Genomic DNA, 18,980 nt, shown 5'->3' with positions numbered 1-18,980 from the left:
CTCAATGAATTGGATGAGGAACTTGAACTGGCTGCATTAATCCAAAGGCTGGATTTTCCCCATTTACTGGAAAACTTTTAAAGTAAGGACATAAGAGCAGGTCTTGATCCTCCCTCCTTTTGGACAGGCAAACTTGAACTGCCGTTTGAATCATGAGAACAAAGAGGGTGAAAGGAGGGGAATCCATGCCCTAATTTGAGGGATTCCAGGAGGTGGAAGTCAACCTGTCTACTATGTCAACCTGTGATCTGATCCAGCAGGGAGGTGTTAATGAAATGCTTAATCTCTGGATATTTTCTCCTTGCAGATCCTGGTAGGGGGCCTGTCCTTCTCACCTGGGACCCTTCATATCTATCCTGAGGCCGCCCTGCCGTTGCCTGCTCTCGTTGGGCTTGGAGCAGGAGGAAGCTTGCTCCTGGGGGCTATTATTGGGGTGTTGGTGGCTTATAAGCGCAAGACACGGGATGCAGACCGTACCTTGAAACGCCTTCAGCTGCAGATGGACAACTTGGAGTCTCGCGTGGCCCTGGAGTGCAAGGAAGGTATTAAGGAAGTGTGGGAGATGGAGGCATGGCAGTGGCCCTTGCAGCAAGCCACTGGGGGAGGCCACCACAGTCTTGGGTACAAGGGCAGGATACCATTGTAATGCTAGTTTGTGTTAATGCTGTTCTGCATTTCCTCGGTTCTCTTTGCCATTTCCACTGAAGTTAGTTGGGTTTGGCAGGGGAACACATCTTGGGAAGATTGATGCCTTCCCTGGCAGCATTTCTTTGTGGTGACCACATGGAAATGTAGTAGTTGAGCAAGTATTGCCTCAGAGTTCAGCTTTATGGGACAGAGGTTTGAAAATTAACTTTGTTGGACCACAGCTTCCATAATGGCTAATGGTCATGGTGGCTCATAGTTTTTGGCAATGGTAGTACAAAAAGGCGATTTTTCCAAGATCTGGTTTGAGGAACAGTATGTTAATGACAGAGATAGGTCTCAGCCTCAGTGTAAGGAAAAGCTCTGATTGGTTAGGACACCAGGGATGGGTGATTCTATGTCACTTTCTAATCAATTTAATCATGTCTGTTCCATATAGCTGATGCATCAATCTGCAATTTTTAAAAACTATTCATTAATATTCAGTTATTTTTGTATTAATTTTCTCCATGTGTACACAATTATCCATGCAGTTTTAACTTTGATGTGCATTTTGTACATGCGCTCCCTCTAATATATGCAGTGCAACTTTTTCTAATGAATTTTTTTGAACAGTTTTGTGTGCTGAGGGCTATAGTGTAAAGTTTGAATGCAGCCCAAATAATAGCATGTTGTGATCTGCATATTTGTCTGGGAAGTATGAATTATGTCAGTTTGTTTTGAATTGGAGTTCAACCCCAAATTCTCATCCCTCCTTGAGTGACAGGCACCACATTTTTATAAAGAAAATAGCTTATTGTGGTTCTATGACACTGGAACCTAACTTCCAGCTATTCCTGTTTTGCCTTATGTGGAGGATGTCTTAATTTTGATGTTGTTACAATACGTGTCAAGTATGCACCACATAAATATGTGAAAAAGAATTATTCAGATTTCAGCTCCTCCTTCATATCAAGGAGTAACAATATATGTTGAGGGAAAGAAAGGTGATACTATATTGTCGAAGGCTTTCACAACCGGAATCACTGGGCTATTGTGTGGTTTCCGGGATGTATGGCCGTGTTCTAGCAACACTTTCTCCCGAAATTTCGCATGCATCTGTGGCTGGCATTTTTAGAGGATCATACAGCCCAGAAATCACATAACACCCCAAGGAGATACTTTTGAAATCTTGTGCACGTAGAAGGAAAGGACCAAAATGTTTGTTGATTAACTAATCCATCAAATGCATTCACAAGGGAACAATTCAAACACTTTGCTGTTTTTTCAGGAAGACAGTGCTTTATTTAAGTGGTGGGGAACAGTTTAGCTCTAGATGTTTTCAACCTCATCTCCTATAAATGCTATCTAGGATATGGCAAAGGGGTATAAGAACTGTAATTCTAAACATCTGAAGTATCAAAGATTTTCCAGTCCAGCTTTATGTAGGTCAATAAATCAGGATGGGCTTACCTATCTATTTACACGGCTGCCTTCCTCAATCTGTGTTCTTGGTCTGTGGATCATGTCATTCCCCAGCCAGTTGCGATATGATGAGACATATAGTCTGAGACATCTGGAGAACACTTGGTTGAGGAAGTGTGTTATATGCAATGGTGAGCAAATATTTAGAATAAAAAGGAAAGAGAAAAAAGTAATGAGGCACCTTCAAGACTAACTAATTTAAGACGGACCAATTTATTATGAGTTATTCTTAAAAGTTCTAAAAGTGCTCCAAAAATTACTTTATCCACCCACTAGTATACTGAAACAGATAAACACATCTGTCCTATGAAAACTTTCAATCATGGAAGGTACTTCAAAGTTCTGTGCTGGTCCAAGGCATTTTGTATCTGAGGCAGAACATCAAATCCCACCCACTCACCTGACCTAATGACTGCTCACCTCTACCGCTAAACTGAAGATCAAATCAGAACATGCTATTTCAGAGTAAATGAAAATTATACAATGAAGAGCCATTAGCCATATCTTGATGTATAAGGCTGAAGTTACTTTGTCATGAAATAGTGTTGAAAGTACCTATGAATAGTCCTCTTTCCCTGGAGTGAGGAAAGCATTGTGTGTGAGGATTAGAAGAATGATAGTAGTTTTAGCAAATCTGTCTATAATAGGAACTTAAAAGAATTACTTGGGGAGAGGGGATTACACCTCCCTATAATGACAGTCAGCATGCACATTGGAGTTGAAGTTCCAAAAATTAACATTGCCAAACTGCAACTGCCATAAAAATCTAACTCTGGTGTCTAAGGAGAAGTATGGTTTCTATGGAGCCCTGGGAATCTGGCTTCATCCACAGCCTGCACTTACTTTGGCCGAAGTTCCTAGAGCATGCCTGCCCCATGTGTGAATGCGTTGCCAAAATACACCCATGTTCAACTACCAGCTGTGATTGCCTGTGTCTCTGTTCCCATGTGGAAGGATTGGAAGACCCTTCCAGGACCCACCTCCCCATCCCAATTGTTGCATGTCAATTGGGTCCTCTTCTGAGTGAGCAAGGCAATGATTGCAAGGCGGGTTTGGTGCATGCTTCCGATGTGGATTCCCTTCAGTGTCAAAACCCTGGTGGGGAGGGGGCACAGTGCAGATGATCACCCACTGTGCACCTATAGCTCAGCGCTTTTGACAGTCCTCCACCTTCTCCAGCTTTTGCTGAGCTGCAGACAGACATTAATGAGCTGACAAATAACATGGATGGAGTGAAGATCCCCTTCCTGGACTATCGGACGTATGCGAGGCGTGTGCTCTTCCCAGGGGTGGACGATCACCCGGCACTGCAAGAGACCAGTGTGAGTGCAAAGCAAGGGAGGACATGGTGGTGGTGGTGGAGGAGTTTTGGGCCTTCACCATTAAAAGAAAGGGGAGTTGAAAGACCAGAGGCTGTTAAGCATGGGAAATCTCCCTTTAAGACAGGTGTGAGAATCCCTGTTTTAGTAGTAGCGGAACTGCAGACAAATACCTACATTCTGACAGTTTTGCATGTTAAGCGATTTACCCTCCTAGGTCCTCCCCATTTTGTTGCTTTCCCGTTCAAATGTTTTTTCCTAAATTGCTTCCAAATGAGGCCTTTGTTGTCTTAATTGCCTCGTTTTCACCATAGGATTGTATGGTGGGGAATGTGTGCTTGTCTGTTGATGTCTTGTGTACACAAACATAATGGTCTTCCATTTTTGACCTATGTTTTGCCACTACTTCTATCTTCTTTGTAATCAGAAAAAATAAAAAAGGAACATGGAGAAGCAGCCTGGTGTTTCCCATGTTTTTTTGGTTAAAATTGCTGGGAGAGAAAAGCATCCCTTTTTCAAGGTTTCCCCACTGTCCACAGAACAACATGAGAATTTAAAATACTCACCTTGAAAGATCTTGCTTAACTTCAGATTTAGAAGCAATCTAATCTTGTCAGGGCAGACATGACTAGGACATTGTACTTTTATCATGTCTGTCTTCTGATCTTCCAAACGCATTTTACTGCTGTTGGAAACAAAATGGTAGCCTTCATAGATCCCTTGATCTGATCAGAGGCTTCAAAGAATTACTTTTTGGGTTATTATTCCCAGAATTCTCCAACTAGCATGGCCATTTGCTTATGATATTTTGGAATTGTAGTCTAGAAAAGTCACATTCCTGAGCCCAGGCTAGCAAAGCAGTTAAATACTGTGATGTTCTTAGTGGTGGGACATCCAGAATTTGCTTTTTTTTTCAGGATGTGTTGGAAAGGGACAAGGAATATTTTAATTTGTGTCTACCTTAGTGAACACTCTGCTTGGCTTATAACACTGTTCTCCTCTTACCTTGACAGACCCCACCAAGCACAGAGAAAGGTCTCCGTCTCTTTGGGCAGCTACTACACACACGGCCCTTCCTGCTGACCTTCATCCATACATTGGAGGGTCAGCGTGCCTTCTCCATGCGGGACCGAGGGGCCGTGGCTTCTTTGACTATGGTGGCCTTGCAGGGCAGGCTCGACTACGCAACTGGGGTGCTGAAGCAGTTGTTGGCTGACCTCATTGAGAAGAACCTGCAGAATCGTGCCCACCCAAAACTCCTGCTCCGCCGGTGAGAGGTTGATTTTGAAACCTCCCAGCCACTGCTCCCCCATTTAATGTTGCTCTTGTTTGGCACAAGTTCATTGGCATCGTGCCCTTGGTTGCCCCACGGTAATACGCTCCAGGTATTACCAGAGTTTTAAAGGCCCTTGTATTAGTGTCTTGTTGTTTCGGTCAGCTCAGCTGCTACAATTGTTTTCTCCTTGAGCCATCATAAGTGGATGAGGGGTCATATCCTCCTGATCCCCATCCTACTGGCCGCACACACACCCAGCGTTGTGCAACATTTTTGGCTATATCCCAGCAAACATAGCAACCAGAGGTTAACTCCTGTCCCTTACATTGTCTGTTTTGGACCTTCTTTTCTCTTGGATAGCAAGATTGTTTTAGTGCCAAGCAGCTTGTTTTTCACTCTCTGTGCTGCCCTGCTCCCTTTAGGAATGGTGGAGGACTCTATCATGTTGTTATTGAGGAATTATTATTGTTATTGGCCGCCCTGAGTCCCCTTAGGGGTTGAGAAGGGTGGGATATAAGTGTGGTAAGTAAGTAAGTAAATAAATAAATATTTTATGAGGTGCCCTGCCTCAACCTTTCTGCTGCTGCTGCTGCTTTCCCCTATCTTTCCAACAATATCTCTGATCCCTCCCAAATTTTGTCCATAATTTGGAAGGGACAGGGAAGGAGAGGCATTTCCATATCTTGGGTCCTGCAATAGAATCAGTACAAAAGAGTGCTGATGAGCTGTGGCCCTCGAGGTTGCAAATTGAAAACTCAGCCAGCAGGATGCTGGGACTAGAAGCTCATCACCATCTGGAGGACCACAGGTTCTCTAAACTGGGCATAAAGGGTGGGCTAATTTCTTATATGTATGATAATGAAGAGCTCTTCTCAAGTGTATTCGTTTTATCTCTTTATGGCAGTAAATCAATAATAGGGATTCTGCAGACCACTTGTGAAAAATTGTGCTTTATTGTTTCTCTTGCCCCTCATCTCCCACCTACAGGACGGAATCAGTGGCTGAAAAAATGTTGACAAATTGGTTTACCTTTCTGCTGCACAGATTTCTCAAGGTAGGAAAGTGTGGGATACATTTGAAATCTGTTCAAGAAGAGTTATTATGTCCCCATCTATACTAAACATTTAATTTAGGCCCCTTGTACACTGCCATATAAAATCCAGATTATCTGCTTTGAACTGGATTATATGGCAGTGTAAACTCATATAATCCAGTTCAAAGCAGATAAAGTGGATATCTGCTTTGATGATTTGGATTATATGGCAGTGTAGAAGGGACCGTAGTTTCAAACCGGCATAGAAGAAAGTGGTTTTGCTAAGCAGATAATTACATAGGAAGTCCTGGGACCATCTTGAGACCCACATGTTGTTTGTCTGCAGTAGTTAGAGCCTAGCTTTGAACTGTATCAAATGGTCAGCATAGATGGGGCCTCTGTATGAGAACAAGACTCTAATGGGAACTGGGTAACAGTACTTGTGGCCATGGGGATGGGAAAATGGTAGTGAAAACCCTAGATTTGGGAATTGATGTTTCCAAGAAAGCACCACAATCAGTTTGCTTTAGTCGGAAAAGACTTGAAGTACACAACAAGGAGGGAGGGACTGTATCTCATTAGCCCAAGTGCCTTCTTTGTGTACAGAAGGTTTCATAATGAATTACCCAGTTTAAAATAGTGAGGAGGTGATGTGAAAAACCTCTGCTAGTCAGAGCAGACCATAGTGGGTTAGATGTATAAGCAGTCTGACCTGGAATGAGACATCATCCTCTGTCCCTTGCTTCCTGTGACCCTGTCTCTTCATTCACCAGGAGTGTGCTGGAGAACCACTATTTATGCTCTTCTGTGCCATCAAGCAGCAAATGGAGAAAGGCCCAATAGATGCCATCACAGGTGAAGCACGCTACTCGCTGAGCGAGGACAAGCTTATTCGCCAGCAGATTGATTACAAGACCTTGGTGAGCTTGGAGGGCTGTGATTATGGCCTTTGCTTTCTTGTAGTCCTGGTTGCTAATGAGTCGTTTCAAAAACTCATTCACAAGTTTGACACTCTGGCTTTCAGTCTTTGGGGCTTGGAGGACTCCATGCTATTAGACTGGATTAGACTAGCAAGCTCATTTTACAACAAATATGTTTTATAGGGTGAGCCATGTAAACCTTAAAGTGAGCCCATTTAAAGCTGACTACTGTATACTATACAATGGAAAACACATTGTGTAAAGTACTGTAGAGCTGCAGAATGGAACAGAGAAAGATGAGGTTAATGGTGCTAATATTGGAACTCCTATACTAGAAGCTGTTTATAGACAGCTAACTGGGAATGGGGTTGGGCACAGAAAGAAAACAGTCATTTCATTTGATTGGTGACAATATCACTGGATTTCCTCAATTTGCTTTTTGACAAGAACCAGAGACAGTGTGCTTCACTACGTCTATATTTGCTTGACACTAAAGATTGAACATACAAAATATCTTCAGAGACTACATGTGGGGTTGAGTGAACATCCTAGAAGTCTAATGGTCAGTGCTGCTCAAAAATTGAAGTTGTAAGACAGTGGTTCTTAACCTGGGGTCCCCTGACGTTTTTGGCCTACAACTCCCAGAAATCCCAGCCAGTTTACCAGCTACAGTAGAGTCTCACTTATCCAACGTAAACGGGCCGGCAGAATGTTGGATAATCAAATATGTTGGATAATAAGGAGGCATTAAGGAAAAGCCTATTAAACATCAAATTAGGTTATGATTTTACAAATTAAGCACCAAAACATCATGTTATACAACAAATTTGACAGAATAAGTAGTTCAGTACGCAGTAATGCTATGTAGTAATTACTGTATTTACGAATTTAGCACCCAAATATCACGATGTATTGAAAACATTGACTACAAAAATGCGTTGGATAATCCAGAATGTTGGATAAGCGAGTGTTGGATAAGTGAGACTCTACTGTATTAGGATTTCTGGGAATTGAAGGCCAAAAACATCTGGGGATTCCAGGTTGAGAACCACTGTTGTGAGAGATAAGATGAGCACTGAAAAATATGTCTGTACCCAATGGAAGAATGTGTGAATCTCAGCACTGTGGTGACTGAAAAGTTAGCAATTTATTTCTTCTCTTAGACATTGTTATGTACCCCACCTGAGCCACCTGGGGGCCCTGCGGTACCTGTCAAGGTGTTAAATTGTGATTCAGTGACACAAGTGAAGGAGAAGTTGCTGGATGCTGTGTACCGAGGGGGGCCCTACTCGCAGCGCCCACGTGCAGAGGACATGGAGCTGGGTATGGATTCAGGAGCAAGAGCTGAAAGCATAGTGCAAAGAGCAGTATTGTCTGAAGCAATAAAGAAAAGGGGGAATGTGGGATAGATCTATAAAGCCACCCTTTACCTTATGGGTTTTTCTTTTCATTCCAGAGTGGTGTCAGGGCAATGGGGGACGGACTGTCCTGCAGGATGAGGATGCCACAAGTAAAATTGAAGGAGACTGGAAGCGTCTCAACACCCTCGGGCATTATCAGGTAACTGTATTCCTCATCCATCTTGCATCTAACTATCCTAATAAATGTGTGTCCTTTAGCTTGGAGCTGTGAAACATAGAAAATGTCTTTTGGAGTGGGGAAGTTCGGCTTCCTTTTGCTATAAAAGAGAGCTCAAAAGGTAGTGAATATTTCATATTCTGCAGGAATTTTCCAAGAATAAATACTCATTGGAATACCATTCAAAGATTTGGAGAGTCAACTAAATGAGGCGAATGGGGTTGTAAAACGTGCTGGCAAAGCAAAGACCCTGGCTCCTTCTACACTGCCATATAACCCAGATTATCAAATCAAATAATCCACATTATCTATTTTGAATGGGATTATATGAGTCTACACTGCCATATAATCCAGTTCAAAGCAGATAATCTGGATTTTATATAGCAGTGTAGAAGGGGCCCTTGAATGTAGTTTGACTTAGAGGCCATTCTGTGTCTTTTTTAATGCTTCACAGTTGTCTGTCTTCTGAATGATTAATCTAGCTCTGTTATTTCATGTTGTGCAGATACAGGATAGTGCATAAAGCTATATGCCTCCTGTTCAACTATTTTGTCTCCATCCTGAGACAACTGACTCTAGTTCAAATGACTTTTCTTCTAAACTAAGCTGTGTATGTATACATATGCTCTTTCCTCACTATGTGGGTCATAATGCTGCCTTATCTCAGATTCTGGAGATTTAAATTACTCCAAAGATTAATCAGCTAGTGTGTGGGAAATGCACTGAACATTTGAAATGCTGTATAGTAATGCTTACTCTGTTCTTGTTCTGATTTCTTTTCCTACCCTTACCTGTAACCCCATGTTTTCCACCCCTGCCATTCCTGCAACCCAATGTGCAGGTAGCAGACGGCTCCGCAGTGGCACTGGTTCCTAGGCAGGCATCGGGCTACAATATTGCCAGCTCTTTCACTTTCACCCACTCTCTGAGCCGCTATGGTAAGGAATGGCAAACCCTGTGGACACTTCCCATTCCCCCTTCTGTCACCCAGTGCTGATGCTTGGCTATATTGAATGGCCTGTGTATGCTGCCTCTTTCTATTCAGTAACATGACACAGAAGTCTACTAAGAGACATCAGGACAGGTTCAGCATTGATACATTTCCCCCATTTTTGTTTAGCAGTCTTGTGCAGAGACCTACACCAATCACTGGAAATTTTCATCATTTGTCCCTGAGATTTCATCCCTCATTGCCATATATCTTTAAGGACACAAGTGTATCCATAAAGGTTGGAAGCTTTTTGAAAGAGGAATAGTCTAAGGAGGCTAACTTTTGCACCTAGGGTCTGCAGCACATGCAGACTTAAGTTGAAAATAATGCCTGCACTGTTACCCTTAGAACAGTGGTTCTCAACCTGGGGTCCTCAGATGTTTTTGGCTTCAATTCCCAGAAATCCTAACAGCTGGTAAACTGGCTGGGATTTCTGGGAGTTGTAGGCCAAAAACATCTGGGGACCCCAGGTTGAGAACCACTGCCTTAGAATCTTAGAGTTAGAAGGAGTCCTGTGGACCCTCTACCCCTTTGAGTTTGGGCAGAGGGTTAGACAGAGGTCTGATCCTCTGCCCAAACTCGCAGCTACAGCATCCCCAGCAGGTGACTAGATTCTGCAGATTAGTGTCAATTAACTGGCTGCCTCACTTCCATGTTTGGCAGAGGCCACATACTTTCCCAGCCAACCAGAACTAAGATATGATTATTTTGGTGATATCTTTCATCCTGGAGAGAGGGTCCGAATGTTATGGGCAATGCAGGAGGGAAGGAAAAAGATGATGGGCAGAGCATTGGACGTGTGTTTGAGCTCTTCTAGCAAACTGTCATTTGGGATCTTCTTTTTCTGACTCCACCAAGTCTTTCCTAATGTACTTATGCCAGTGTATCAAAGTTGCACTCCATGTCTAAATCCCTATAACCTGGGAATGGAACTGTGTGCAGTCAGAAGTTCGGCAGTGTGTGTTTTATGTATGCTCTTATATGATGCTGAGTGAGTCCTTGCTTGCTTGTGAAGTTGGTGTTTTCTCTTTAGTATGTATGCCTAAGGACTCCTCACTCCTGTGACTCTCTGTGGGCTGTTCTGCTTGTAGGTTGTCAGCCCAAATGGCACTATGATCAACCCTTTGAGGAGGGCTGTTGCCACGTCCAGATCTTTTATTTTTTAACTTTCTGTAGCACTGCCCTGTTCTGCCTGTAATTACCGCTGCTATTCCAGGGATGGAGCGCCTGTAATTTGACAGCCATACCCGTCCTGTGGCTCTGTGGTTGGAGAGGAAGCAAATATGTAGAGAGGAAGCAAATACGTGTGATCTGACTTGTGCCAAATAGTGATGGTGGTAGTTCTGATCATTTCCAGCCCACTTGAGATCTGCTGCTCTGTCCTGTTCAATTCTGAAGGAATGTAATCCTTTTTCAATGTAAGATGGAACTTCTGAGGAAACCTGAAAGGAAGCACTTGGTCCTCAGCTCAAGGTGGCTGCTGTTTCTTCTTCTTTTAACCCTGCCCCCCATCCCCTGTCGACAGAAAGTTTACTGCGTACCTCCAGCAGCCCAGAGAGCTTGCGCTCAAGAGCCCCCATCCTCACTCCAGACCAAGATTCAGGCACCCGCCTCTGGCATCTGGTCAAGAACCACGAGCATCTCGGAGATCCCAAGGAAGGGGAACGAGGGAGCAAGATGGTATCTGAAATCTACCTCACCCGGCTCCTTGCCACTAAGGTATAGCAGGAAGGGAGTCTTTTGGGAGATTAATTTAATCTGGATATTCTGTGCATAAGCAAGGGTCGCCTGGAACTCCCAGCATTCTTCATCATTGGCTTTGCTAGCTCGGGAATTGTAGCTCAGGAATTGTAGCTCGGGTTTTGGAAGGTCACATAAATTCCCAAACAACCTGAAAACAGTCAATAGCAAGAGGGTGTACACAATATCTTTTTTTGCAGAGGTGGGATAAGAGTATTTAAGCTCTATGTAGCTTACCTGCAAAGAAGTAATAAATAGATCCTTCTAACATCTTTTCTGCCTTTGAGGAATGGTTTCAATGTTTGTTTCTTATCTAGGTTTAAAATACTAAGGATTTTGATCTCCCTAGATGCTCTATTGCTGGAAATAGAAACATGTGGTTTTTCAGATGTTGTTGGAAGCCAGCTTCCTTCAGCTCCAACTAGCAAGGCCAATTGTCAGAGATAATGCGACCTGGAGTCTAACAATGGCTAAGGAGCTGTATGTTCGCCCCCTCTCCTTTATTATTTTTGTAACCCCCATCTTTTAAAAAAAAATCCTAAGGAAGACCTTTCCTCAATTTTATCCTTGTTTCTGTTTTTGCAGTCCGTCCTATCCAACCTTCTACTATTATAGATTTCTTGAGTTTGACTGCTGAACAGGGTGCCCTTCAAACCACGTCCTGTCTGGGTTACAGAAACATGCTCTTTGTTTCCTCTGATCTGGTCCATGTGGTGAATCAGTTCTTTAACAGCTGACATCTAAATTCCGTCCAGATACTTAATTGACACAAAGTGAAATGCCATGTCATTAAATCCTCTGGCAAAGCCGGAGTAGTAAATTATCTGCTAGTGAGAAGCAATCCAGGTGTCACTTAGTGGCTGAGCTGTGCTGTTATTGTAGGAGATTGGGTGTTTCCAACTGAAGTTTTTATTGCATGATCACCTCATCCAGATGGTGGAATCATCTACTCCTTACCCTCCTGTGCTTTCTCACTGATTCTTTCCTCCAGTCTCTCTCAAGAAAGATAGGACAGTTGAGCCATCAGTCTAGAAATGCAGGCACATGCACACACACATACACATCCATTCTTTCACTCTTAGCAATTGATACAGACACATTGCTGCAGTTCAACATTTGGCTGGCTTACATATTGACAATATGTAGTCATGCTGTTCACATCCTTGTAAAACCACAATTTTATTGTTCAGTTGGGAGAAGCACCAACTTTTAAATGGGTGTAAACCTGCCTTATATTAAAGTGCAGGTGTGCTCATATGGAAGCCTGTGGAGCTTTAAGAGGACTTGATGTCAGTGGAGATGATTATGGAGATGATTATGGAAGCTGCTCAAGAAGGAGAGTCCGGCAGCAGCTGGGACAGGAACAACATATTTAGGAAAACTGAGGATTTCAAGATGAATTCTAATGCTAGAGTGGTTGTGCTTTGCTGAAGGAGGCTGATCTTTGATCTGCTTTTCGTCATCTCTTCATCTCAATATTTTACTTATAGGTTATTGTTGTTGTTGTTGTTGTTATTATTATTATTTATTATATTTATACCCCGCTTTATCTTATTTGGGTCCCAAAGGGGACTCAAAGCAGCTGATAACAAAGGTCCTAGAATTTTGCATGTGGAGCAATATTTTGTTGTGTAACTCAGATGCCTGATTTAATTATACTTTTGAATCTCCCAGAAGTTTTTGAAGCCCAAGTATCATTTTGGATTGACTCTATGTGATAGATATCAGATTTTTAGAATTCTGAAACGGCAACCAGACAGCAGTCTCGAAGGCACTGTTTGTGGGGTCCTCAATTGTTGTTTGCTTTCAGCCTGACAATTGTATTGATATTTGTCTTTGGAAGAAATAGCATTTTTGAATATTTCTGCTGTTATTGCCTTCTCATTTCATATCGGTGTAGTTTGGTACATCTTGGCAAGGTGAGGATGAGATTAATGCAATACAACTTCGCTCTTCCAATTATAGCCTTTGATTCTTTCCTTCCATCTAAAAATACATTTTCTAGAGGCTTTTGTTTTCCCTCTTGCTTCATAGGGCACATTGCAGAAATTTGTAGATGACCTGTTTGAAACTGTGTTCAGCACAGCCCACCGGGCCAGTGCCCTCCCCCTGCCCATCAAATACATGTTTGATTTCCTGGATGAACAGGCAGAACGGAGGCAGATTGGCGACCCTGATGTCCGGCATACCTGGAAAAGCAACTGGTGAGATACTTCTGGATTTGATCTTTGATCCCTAGTCCCATACCCTGAGCCCATGGCAAGCAGCTCCCAGCCTGTGGGTGAAGTCTTGCTCTAGATAACTGACACCAGATCCATGGAATCCTGGTCTTACTAGAATGGATCCATTGAATCCACATGTAAATAGATCCAGTGGATTAAATAGCTCAATTCTAGTCAGAACTAAAATATTTATAGAGCAGTTTATTATGTCCCCATAGTGGGGAAAAAGCCTTTTCCCCCAAGTAGTTGAACTCTCTATGGTTTTCAGATATGCATTGGATATGTTGAACTGTCTCCCTCTTTTTTTTTCCTGAACATGCCATCAGCTAGCCAACACAAAGTATCCTGCCTCTTAGCCTGCTCCTTGTCAGGACAGGGTGTTTAACACTGGTGGATCAAAACATCAGAACATCCTTAGGAATGTCGGGTCCAAATTCTTCATCGCCACACCAAGGGCTTTTGTTAATGTTCCATTTTTTTTAGTTCAGCGAGTAGAAAACTGTCTTTTCTTACTTCTATTGAATTTTACTTCCCTGGGGAAACAGTTTGATAAACAGGAAATACTGTCTCCAGCAAGTGAGACTGAATGCCATATTAAAATGTGATTTGGGAATCCTCTCAGGACCTTTGGTTTTTGATGTCTTTGCCTACTTGTGCTTGTTTCCCATGTTTGCCAATAGAAAATTCCCTACTTTAGGCCTCATCAATCTGTGGCTCTCCAGGTGTTTTGGACTTCAGCTCCCAGAATTCCTGACCACAGAACAAGCTGGCTAGGGCTTCTGGGAGTTGGAGTCCCAAACGTCTGGAGGGCCACGGGTTTAAAAGGCATGCCCTACAGAAACCTTCCCACCCAAATAAAATGTGATAATAGGGCATTTTTAAATTCACACTTCCTCTTCCTTTACACCATTGTGATAACGTGTCTTCCAGTGTCTCACACACCTTGCTCCTTTTCCCTTCCAGCCTGCCCCTGCGGTTTTGGGTGAATGTCATCAAGAACCCTCAGTTTGTTTTTGATATCCACAAGAGCAGCATCACAGATGCTTGCCTCTCTGTGGTGGCCCAGACCTTCATGGACTCATGTTCCACCTCCGAACACCGCCTGGGCAAGGATTCCCCTTCAACCAAGTTGCTTTATGCCAAGGACATTCCTGTCTATAAAGGCTGGGTGGAAAGGTAAGTTGTTGGAACAGGCAGGGATACAACTTTAAGGAATGAAGGCATCCTACAGCTGGTGAAGGTGAGATTAAAGTTCACCCTCCTTCCTTCCACTGGGAATTGTAGGTGACCTTTGAAAATATCCCCAGTGTATTATACGTATCTGTAAGATTCTGCTGTTAGAAGCCTGCATCCTGTAATTCAGGAATATCTAGATGGAAGAGGATTCCAACTGCTTGAAAGAAAGAAGGACAGGGTTTTTCCCACTATCCCACCTTAAAGGAAGGAAAGATTTCAAGAGGCTGAATTACCATGACTTCCCTGACTATTGCCATGTGGGCTGTGGAGTTATAATCCAACACATCTGGAGGGCCCCACGGTAGATTTGTAAAAATTTTATCTCTCCCATCTACTGGCATCTGAAGAGTGTGAGAGCACTGATCCGAGAAGCAATGGAACAAATCCAGTGAAGACACAGTTTTGTTATATGTAAACAATGATATGCCTGGACCAGGAACTGCCAACTTTGGAATTCTATCCTTTCTAGTGACTCCTAACACTATTGCCAAACTTCAGCAGCACCATAGCCCCACACTCTCTGAAAAAAAGTCTCATGCTAACCCAAAACACTCAGGAATCCACTGTGAAGCCTGATGATTCTCTGAAGCCAGGCACATGGTACTCATGCATCTTCTTTTAGCAGACACACAAATGTAGTGCATCAAACTCAGCAGCAAAGGTTCCCTGTTACCCATAGGCACGTAGGCACATGTTGCAGACAAAATTGGAGAAACACAGTCTGATCCTTAATTTGGCCAGATAGATCCCCCCTTTTACTGATTTACCAGGGTTCTTGGGACTGTGACATCTCCTTTCCAAGCATATGAAATCACATAGCAGTATTGCTCTCTGTATTCCAGGTACTATCGGGACATAACAAAGATGGCATCCATCAGTGATCAGGACATGGATGCTTACTTAGTAGAGCAATCACGGCAGCATGCAGGCGAATTTAACACGCTGGGCGCACTGGGAGAGCTCTACAGCTATGTGGGAAGGTATCGTGATGAGGTGAGGTTGCATCATAACTCTCCCCCTTTTGATCTCTCCTCCCGTTTCTCAACCATTCTGCAGTCAGTCATCCAGCAGTGCTTGAGGGACATCAATTGTACCTCTGTGAAGGCTGGTGTTTAAATTGGAATCTGGTGCAGTACCACAGTATGATAAGGCACCACTATCTGCCGCTCCCTGAATATCCTGCACCTTCTTGTTCGGCTCATATGTTCTCCCTTACCACAATTGCCTACATTCATTAACCAAGAGATATATTCACTCTAAGTAGGCGGTTACTTTGACAAGTCAATACCTTCATGGCATTTTCTCTCTCTCCCATCTAAATAATAATAATTTTATTTTTGTACCCCACCTCCATCTCCCCAAAGGGACTCAGGGTGGCTTACACAAAATGCCTAAAATAATGCATAAAATAAAAACACAGTACAATACAGTAAAACCAATAGCATATAAAACAACAATTTAAACTCGGAACAGTGCCCAATAACCTATGGTGACAACTGCTGTAAAATATAGCCAAATTATAAATAAGAACAAGGGAATGGGATAATGCAAGTTGTAACTAAGGAACAAGAGCATGGGATGACAGTGCAGTACTGTGTCATTAATTGCGGACCATTGGAGCTTGTTTAAACATCCAAGTCTTCAAATCCTTCCAGAAGGATGACAGTGTGGAGGTCTGCCTAATCTCCCTGGGGAGGGTGTTCCAAAACCGGGGGGCTACTACCGAGAAGACCATCTCCCTCGTCCCCACCAACCATACTTGTGACAGTGATGGGACCTTGAGGAAGGCCTCTCCATCAGATCTTAGCACTCACGCAGGTACATAGGGGGATGCAGTCAGAGAGATAAGCGTGAACTGTTTAGGGCTTTATAGGTAATAACCTGCACTTTGAATTGAGACCGGAAACCTATCGACAGCCAATAAAGCTGCTTTAATAGGGGTATTATATGCTCCCTATAACCAGCTCCTGTTAGTAGACTGGCTGCCGATCTTTGTACCAATTGCAGTTTCCAAGCCGTCTTCAAAGGCAGCTCCACATAGAGTGCATTACAATAGTCCAATCTTGATGTAACTAAGATATGGATCACTGTGGCCAAATCCAGCTTCTCAAGGTACATTCACAGCTGGCACACAAGCTTTAACTGTCCGAAGGCCCTCCCAGCCACCACCGACACCTGAGTTTCAAGTGTCAGCACTGAGTCCAGGAGGACCTCCAGACTGCTGACCTGTGTCCACAGGGGGAGTGTAACCCCGTCATGCACAGATGGCCACCCTATATCCCGATCGGCCTCATCACTGACCAGGAGGATCTCTGTCTTGTCTGGATTAAGCTTCAGCTTGTTAGCCCTCATCCAGTCCATCACAGATGCCAGGCACTGGTCCAGGATCTGGGGGGCCTTCCTCCTCTTTTCGGTCTTTCACTCCAAAAGTCTTACCTCAGTCACTAGGGGGAATCTCTCCGCCCACTCCATTGCCTTTGCATTCAGAAAACTGAATATGGAAAGTGGTTGCAAATAAGTGTGTATGTGTGTAAAGTTTCCTGCTCAACTTTTTGACAGCATAAATAGATTTGTCCAGCCTGAGGTGAGAACATGGAGTCTTTAAGCTTCCTTCGCCCCCACACCCCTCTGTGTTCTTTTCCAGTTTTACCAGGCATTTCCCCCCATCCTAGAGTCCAGATCGTATTCCTTTCTTGTTCCTGGGAATTGGGGCTTTAGCCCCTCCTGACCTTTTTCACCTTTCTCTTTTCCTTCCCTTCTTCCGGACCCTGCATTCCCAACCCGTTGCCTTCCTTGTCCCCAACCCCACCAGATCCTGACAGCGCTGGAACGTGATGTAGCCTGCCGAAAACACAAATTGAGGCTGAAGCTTGAACAAGTCATCACTCTTGTGTCTGGAAATAGCTGAGAGTGCTGCGGGAGGGAAGGGGGCAAAAGGGAAGTAGGGGCACGCATCCTGAAGAGACGTATCAGAAAAAAGACTCTACCTCCAACTTTGACTTGTGGTCCCACCAAGGGTGACGGACTTGACATTTTTAAAAAATCCTCTTGCTGTGGGCAAGAGACATGTGACCTTTTGCCCCTTAAGGCTGAAATCCCGGAGGGCTACAGATGAAGGTTGTGGTGCTCTTTCCCCAGATCTTCAGCCCAGAAGCAATAACAGGCACCCTTTCCTTGTCTCTGAATTGGGAGGGGCAACTCAGAATGAGCAGTGAGGTTGGGGCAACAGCCAGAGATTTGTCCCCCTCAAGCTGGCAGCTAAATGGCGATCCCTCATCCCCAGATGTTTGTGGACCCTTTCCTTAAACATACAGACCATTCCCTCGTCCCCCACTCCTTGTCGGTAGCTGGTGGAATTTGCCCTTGTTCTGTTTTTGGTAATCATGGCAATTGGATATTTTTAATCCTTACCTGACAGCACTCCCCCCCCTTTCCTCTCACCCCCACCCCACCTGTTGTGCCCTCATGGGGTGCAGTGCCTTACTCATTAATTTATTATTGCATCTTGTTAAGATTATTGGCTGTAAATGATTCCATTCCCTGGGTGTAGAGATTTCAGTGTAAAAAGTCCTTCATTTTCTCTTTCTCTTTCTCTCTCTCCCCCCACCCGTTCATAAGAGTCTGTGTAAATATTTGCACTGCAGCCTGGAGGGGTTCAGTCCCCCACTTCTCCCCCCCACCCCACTGAAAAAAATGAAGTGAAATAAAATAAATTTTAAATCCCCCCATCAGGGATTAAGGAATTGATGTGGGGGTGTCCCTGCAGCTGCACGGGCTTTTTATTGGTTCATTTTATAATTAATTTTTCTTTTGCTAAATAAAAGCCTGGAAAAATGATTTTCTTGATATCATGGCTTAGCAGAAAGGGGTTGTGAGGAATTCCACAAGAAGCGAGCCCTGAAGAAATCGACTCTATGGCTTTGGAGATATTTGGGTCTCTGCGTTCTGACACCTTTCAGTCTGTGACTGATCCATGGTTTTGTAAGTTTTGAGGTGCAGCTGAAACTCTCAGGATGATGCCTTCTGTTCTGGCATAGGATGAAACCACATGATGGTGTTTTCTTCTTTCTTGTTTCATACACTGTACAGTAAGCTTTCCATACTCAAGGGTGTTGGGTGCACTTGGAAAACCCTATGGCCTGTTATATATATTTTTTTACCTGAGAGCATTTGTCATGAAATCATAGAGTTGGAAGAGACCACATGGGCCATCCAGTTCAGCCGCCTGCTGTGCAGGAAAAGCACAATGAAAGTACCCTCAACAGATAGCCATCCAGCCTCTGTTTAAAAGCCTCCAAGGAAGGAGCCTCCACTAGACTCCGAGCCAGAGAGTTCCACTGCTGAACAGCTCTCACAGGAAGTTCTTCCTAATTTTCAGGGGGAATCTCCTGAACAGTATGGCCCCATCTACACTGCCATGTAAAATTCAGATCTGCTTTGAATTGGATTATATGGAAGTGTAGACTCAGATGATCCAAAGCAGATAATGTGGATCATCTGACTTAATATTCTGCATTATATGGCAGTGTAGAGGACCCTATGATTCTATGGTTAGC

At 43.6% G+C, this 18,980-nt stretch overlaps 1 protein-coding gene across 1 annotated transcript in view; it reads left to right on the top strand.

The window, feature by feature from the left end:
• Positions 1-18,261, top strand: part of plxna3 (plexin A3) — a 101,432-nt gene extending 83,171 nt beyond the window's left edge. The window contains exons 21-33 of the mRNA XM_062971226.1: positions 308-542; positions 3,289-3,431; positions 4,442-4,698; positions 5,692-5,758; positions 6,511-6,657; positions 7,821-7,980; positions 8,114-8,217; positions 9,077-9,173; positions 10,752-10,945; positions 13,001-13,170; positions 14,152-14,364; positions 15,267-15,417; positions 17,237-18,261. Coding sequence (XP_062827296.1) covers positions 308-542; positions 3,289-3,431; positions 4,442-4,698; positions 5,692-5,758; positions 6,511-6,657; positions 7,821-7,980; positions 8,114-8,217; positions 9,077-9,173; positions 10,752-10,945; positions 13,001-13,170; positions 14,152-14,364; positions 15,267-15,417; positions 17,237-17,332 — 2,034 coding nt within the window. The 3' untranslated portion in view covers positions 17,333-18,261. The remainder of the gene's footprint in view (positions 1-307; positions 543-3,288; positions 3,432-4,441; positions 4,699-5,691; positions 5,759-6,510; positions 6,658-7,820; positions 7,981-8,113; positions 8,218-9,076; positions 9,174-10,751; positions 10,946-13,000; positions 13,171-14,151; positions 14,365-15,266; positions 15,418-17,236) is intronic.
• Positions 18,262-18,980: the final 719 nt, after the last annotated feature.

Source organism: Anolis carolinensis, chromosome 2 (genome assembly GCF_035594765.1).
Source record: "Anolis carolinensis isolate JA03-04 chromosome 2, rAnoCar3.1.pri, whole genome shotgun sequence".
Classification (NCBI taxonomy): Eukaryota; Metazoa; Chordata; class Lepidosauria; order Squamata; family Dactyloidae; genus Anolis; species Anolis carolinensis.
The sequence above is the reverse complement of the archived record's forward strand: the minus strand, read 5'-3'. Positions and strand labels throughout refer to the sequence as shown.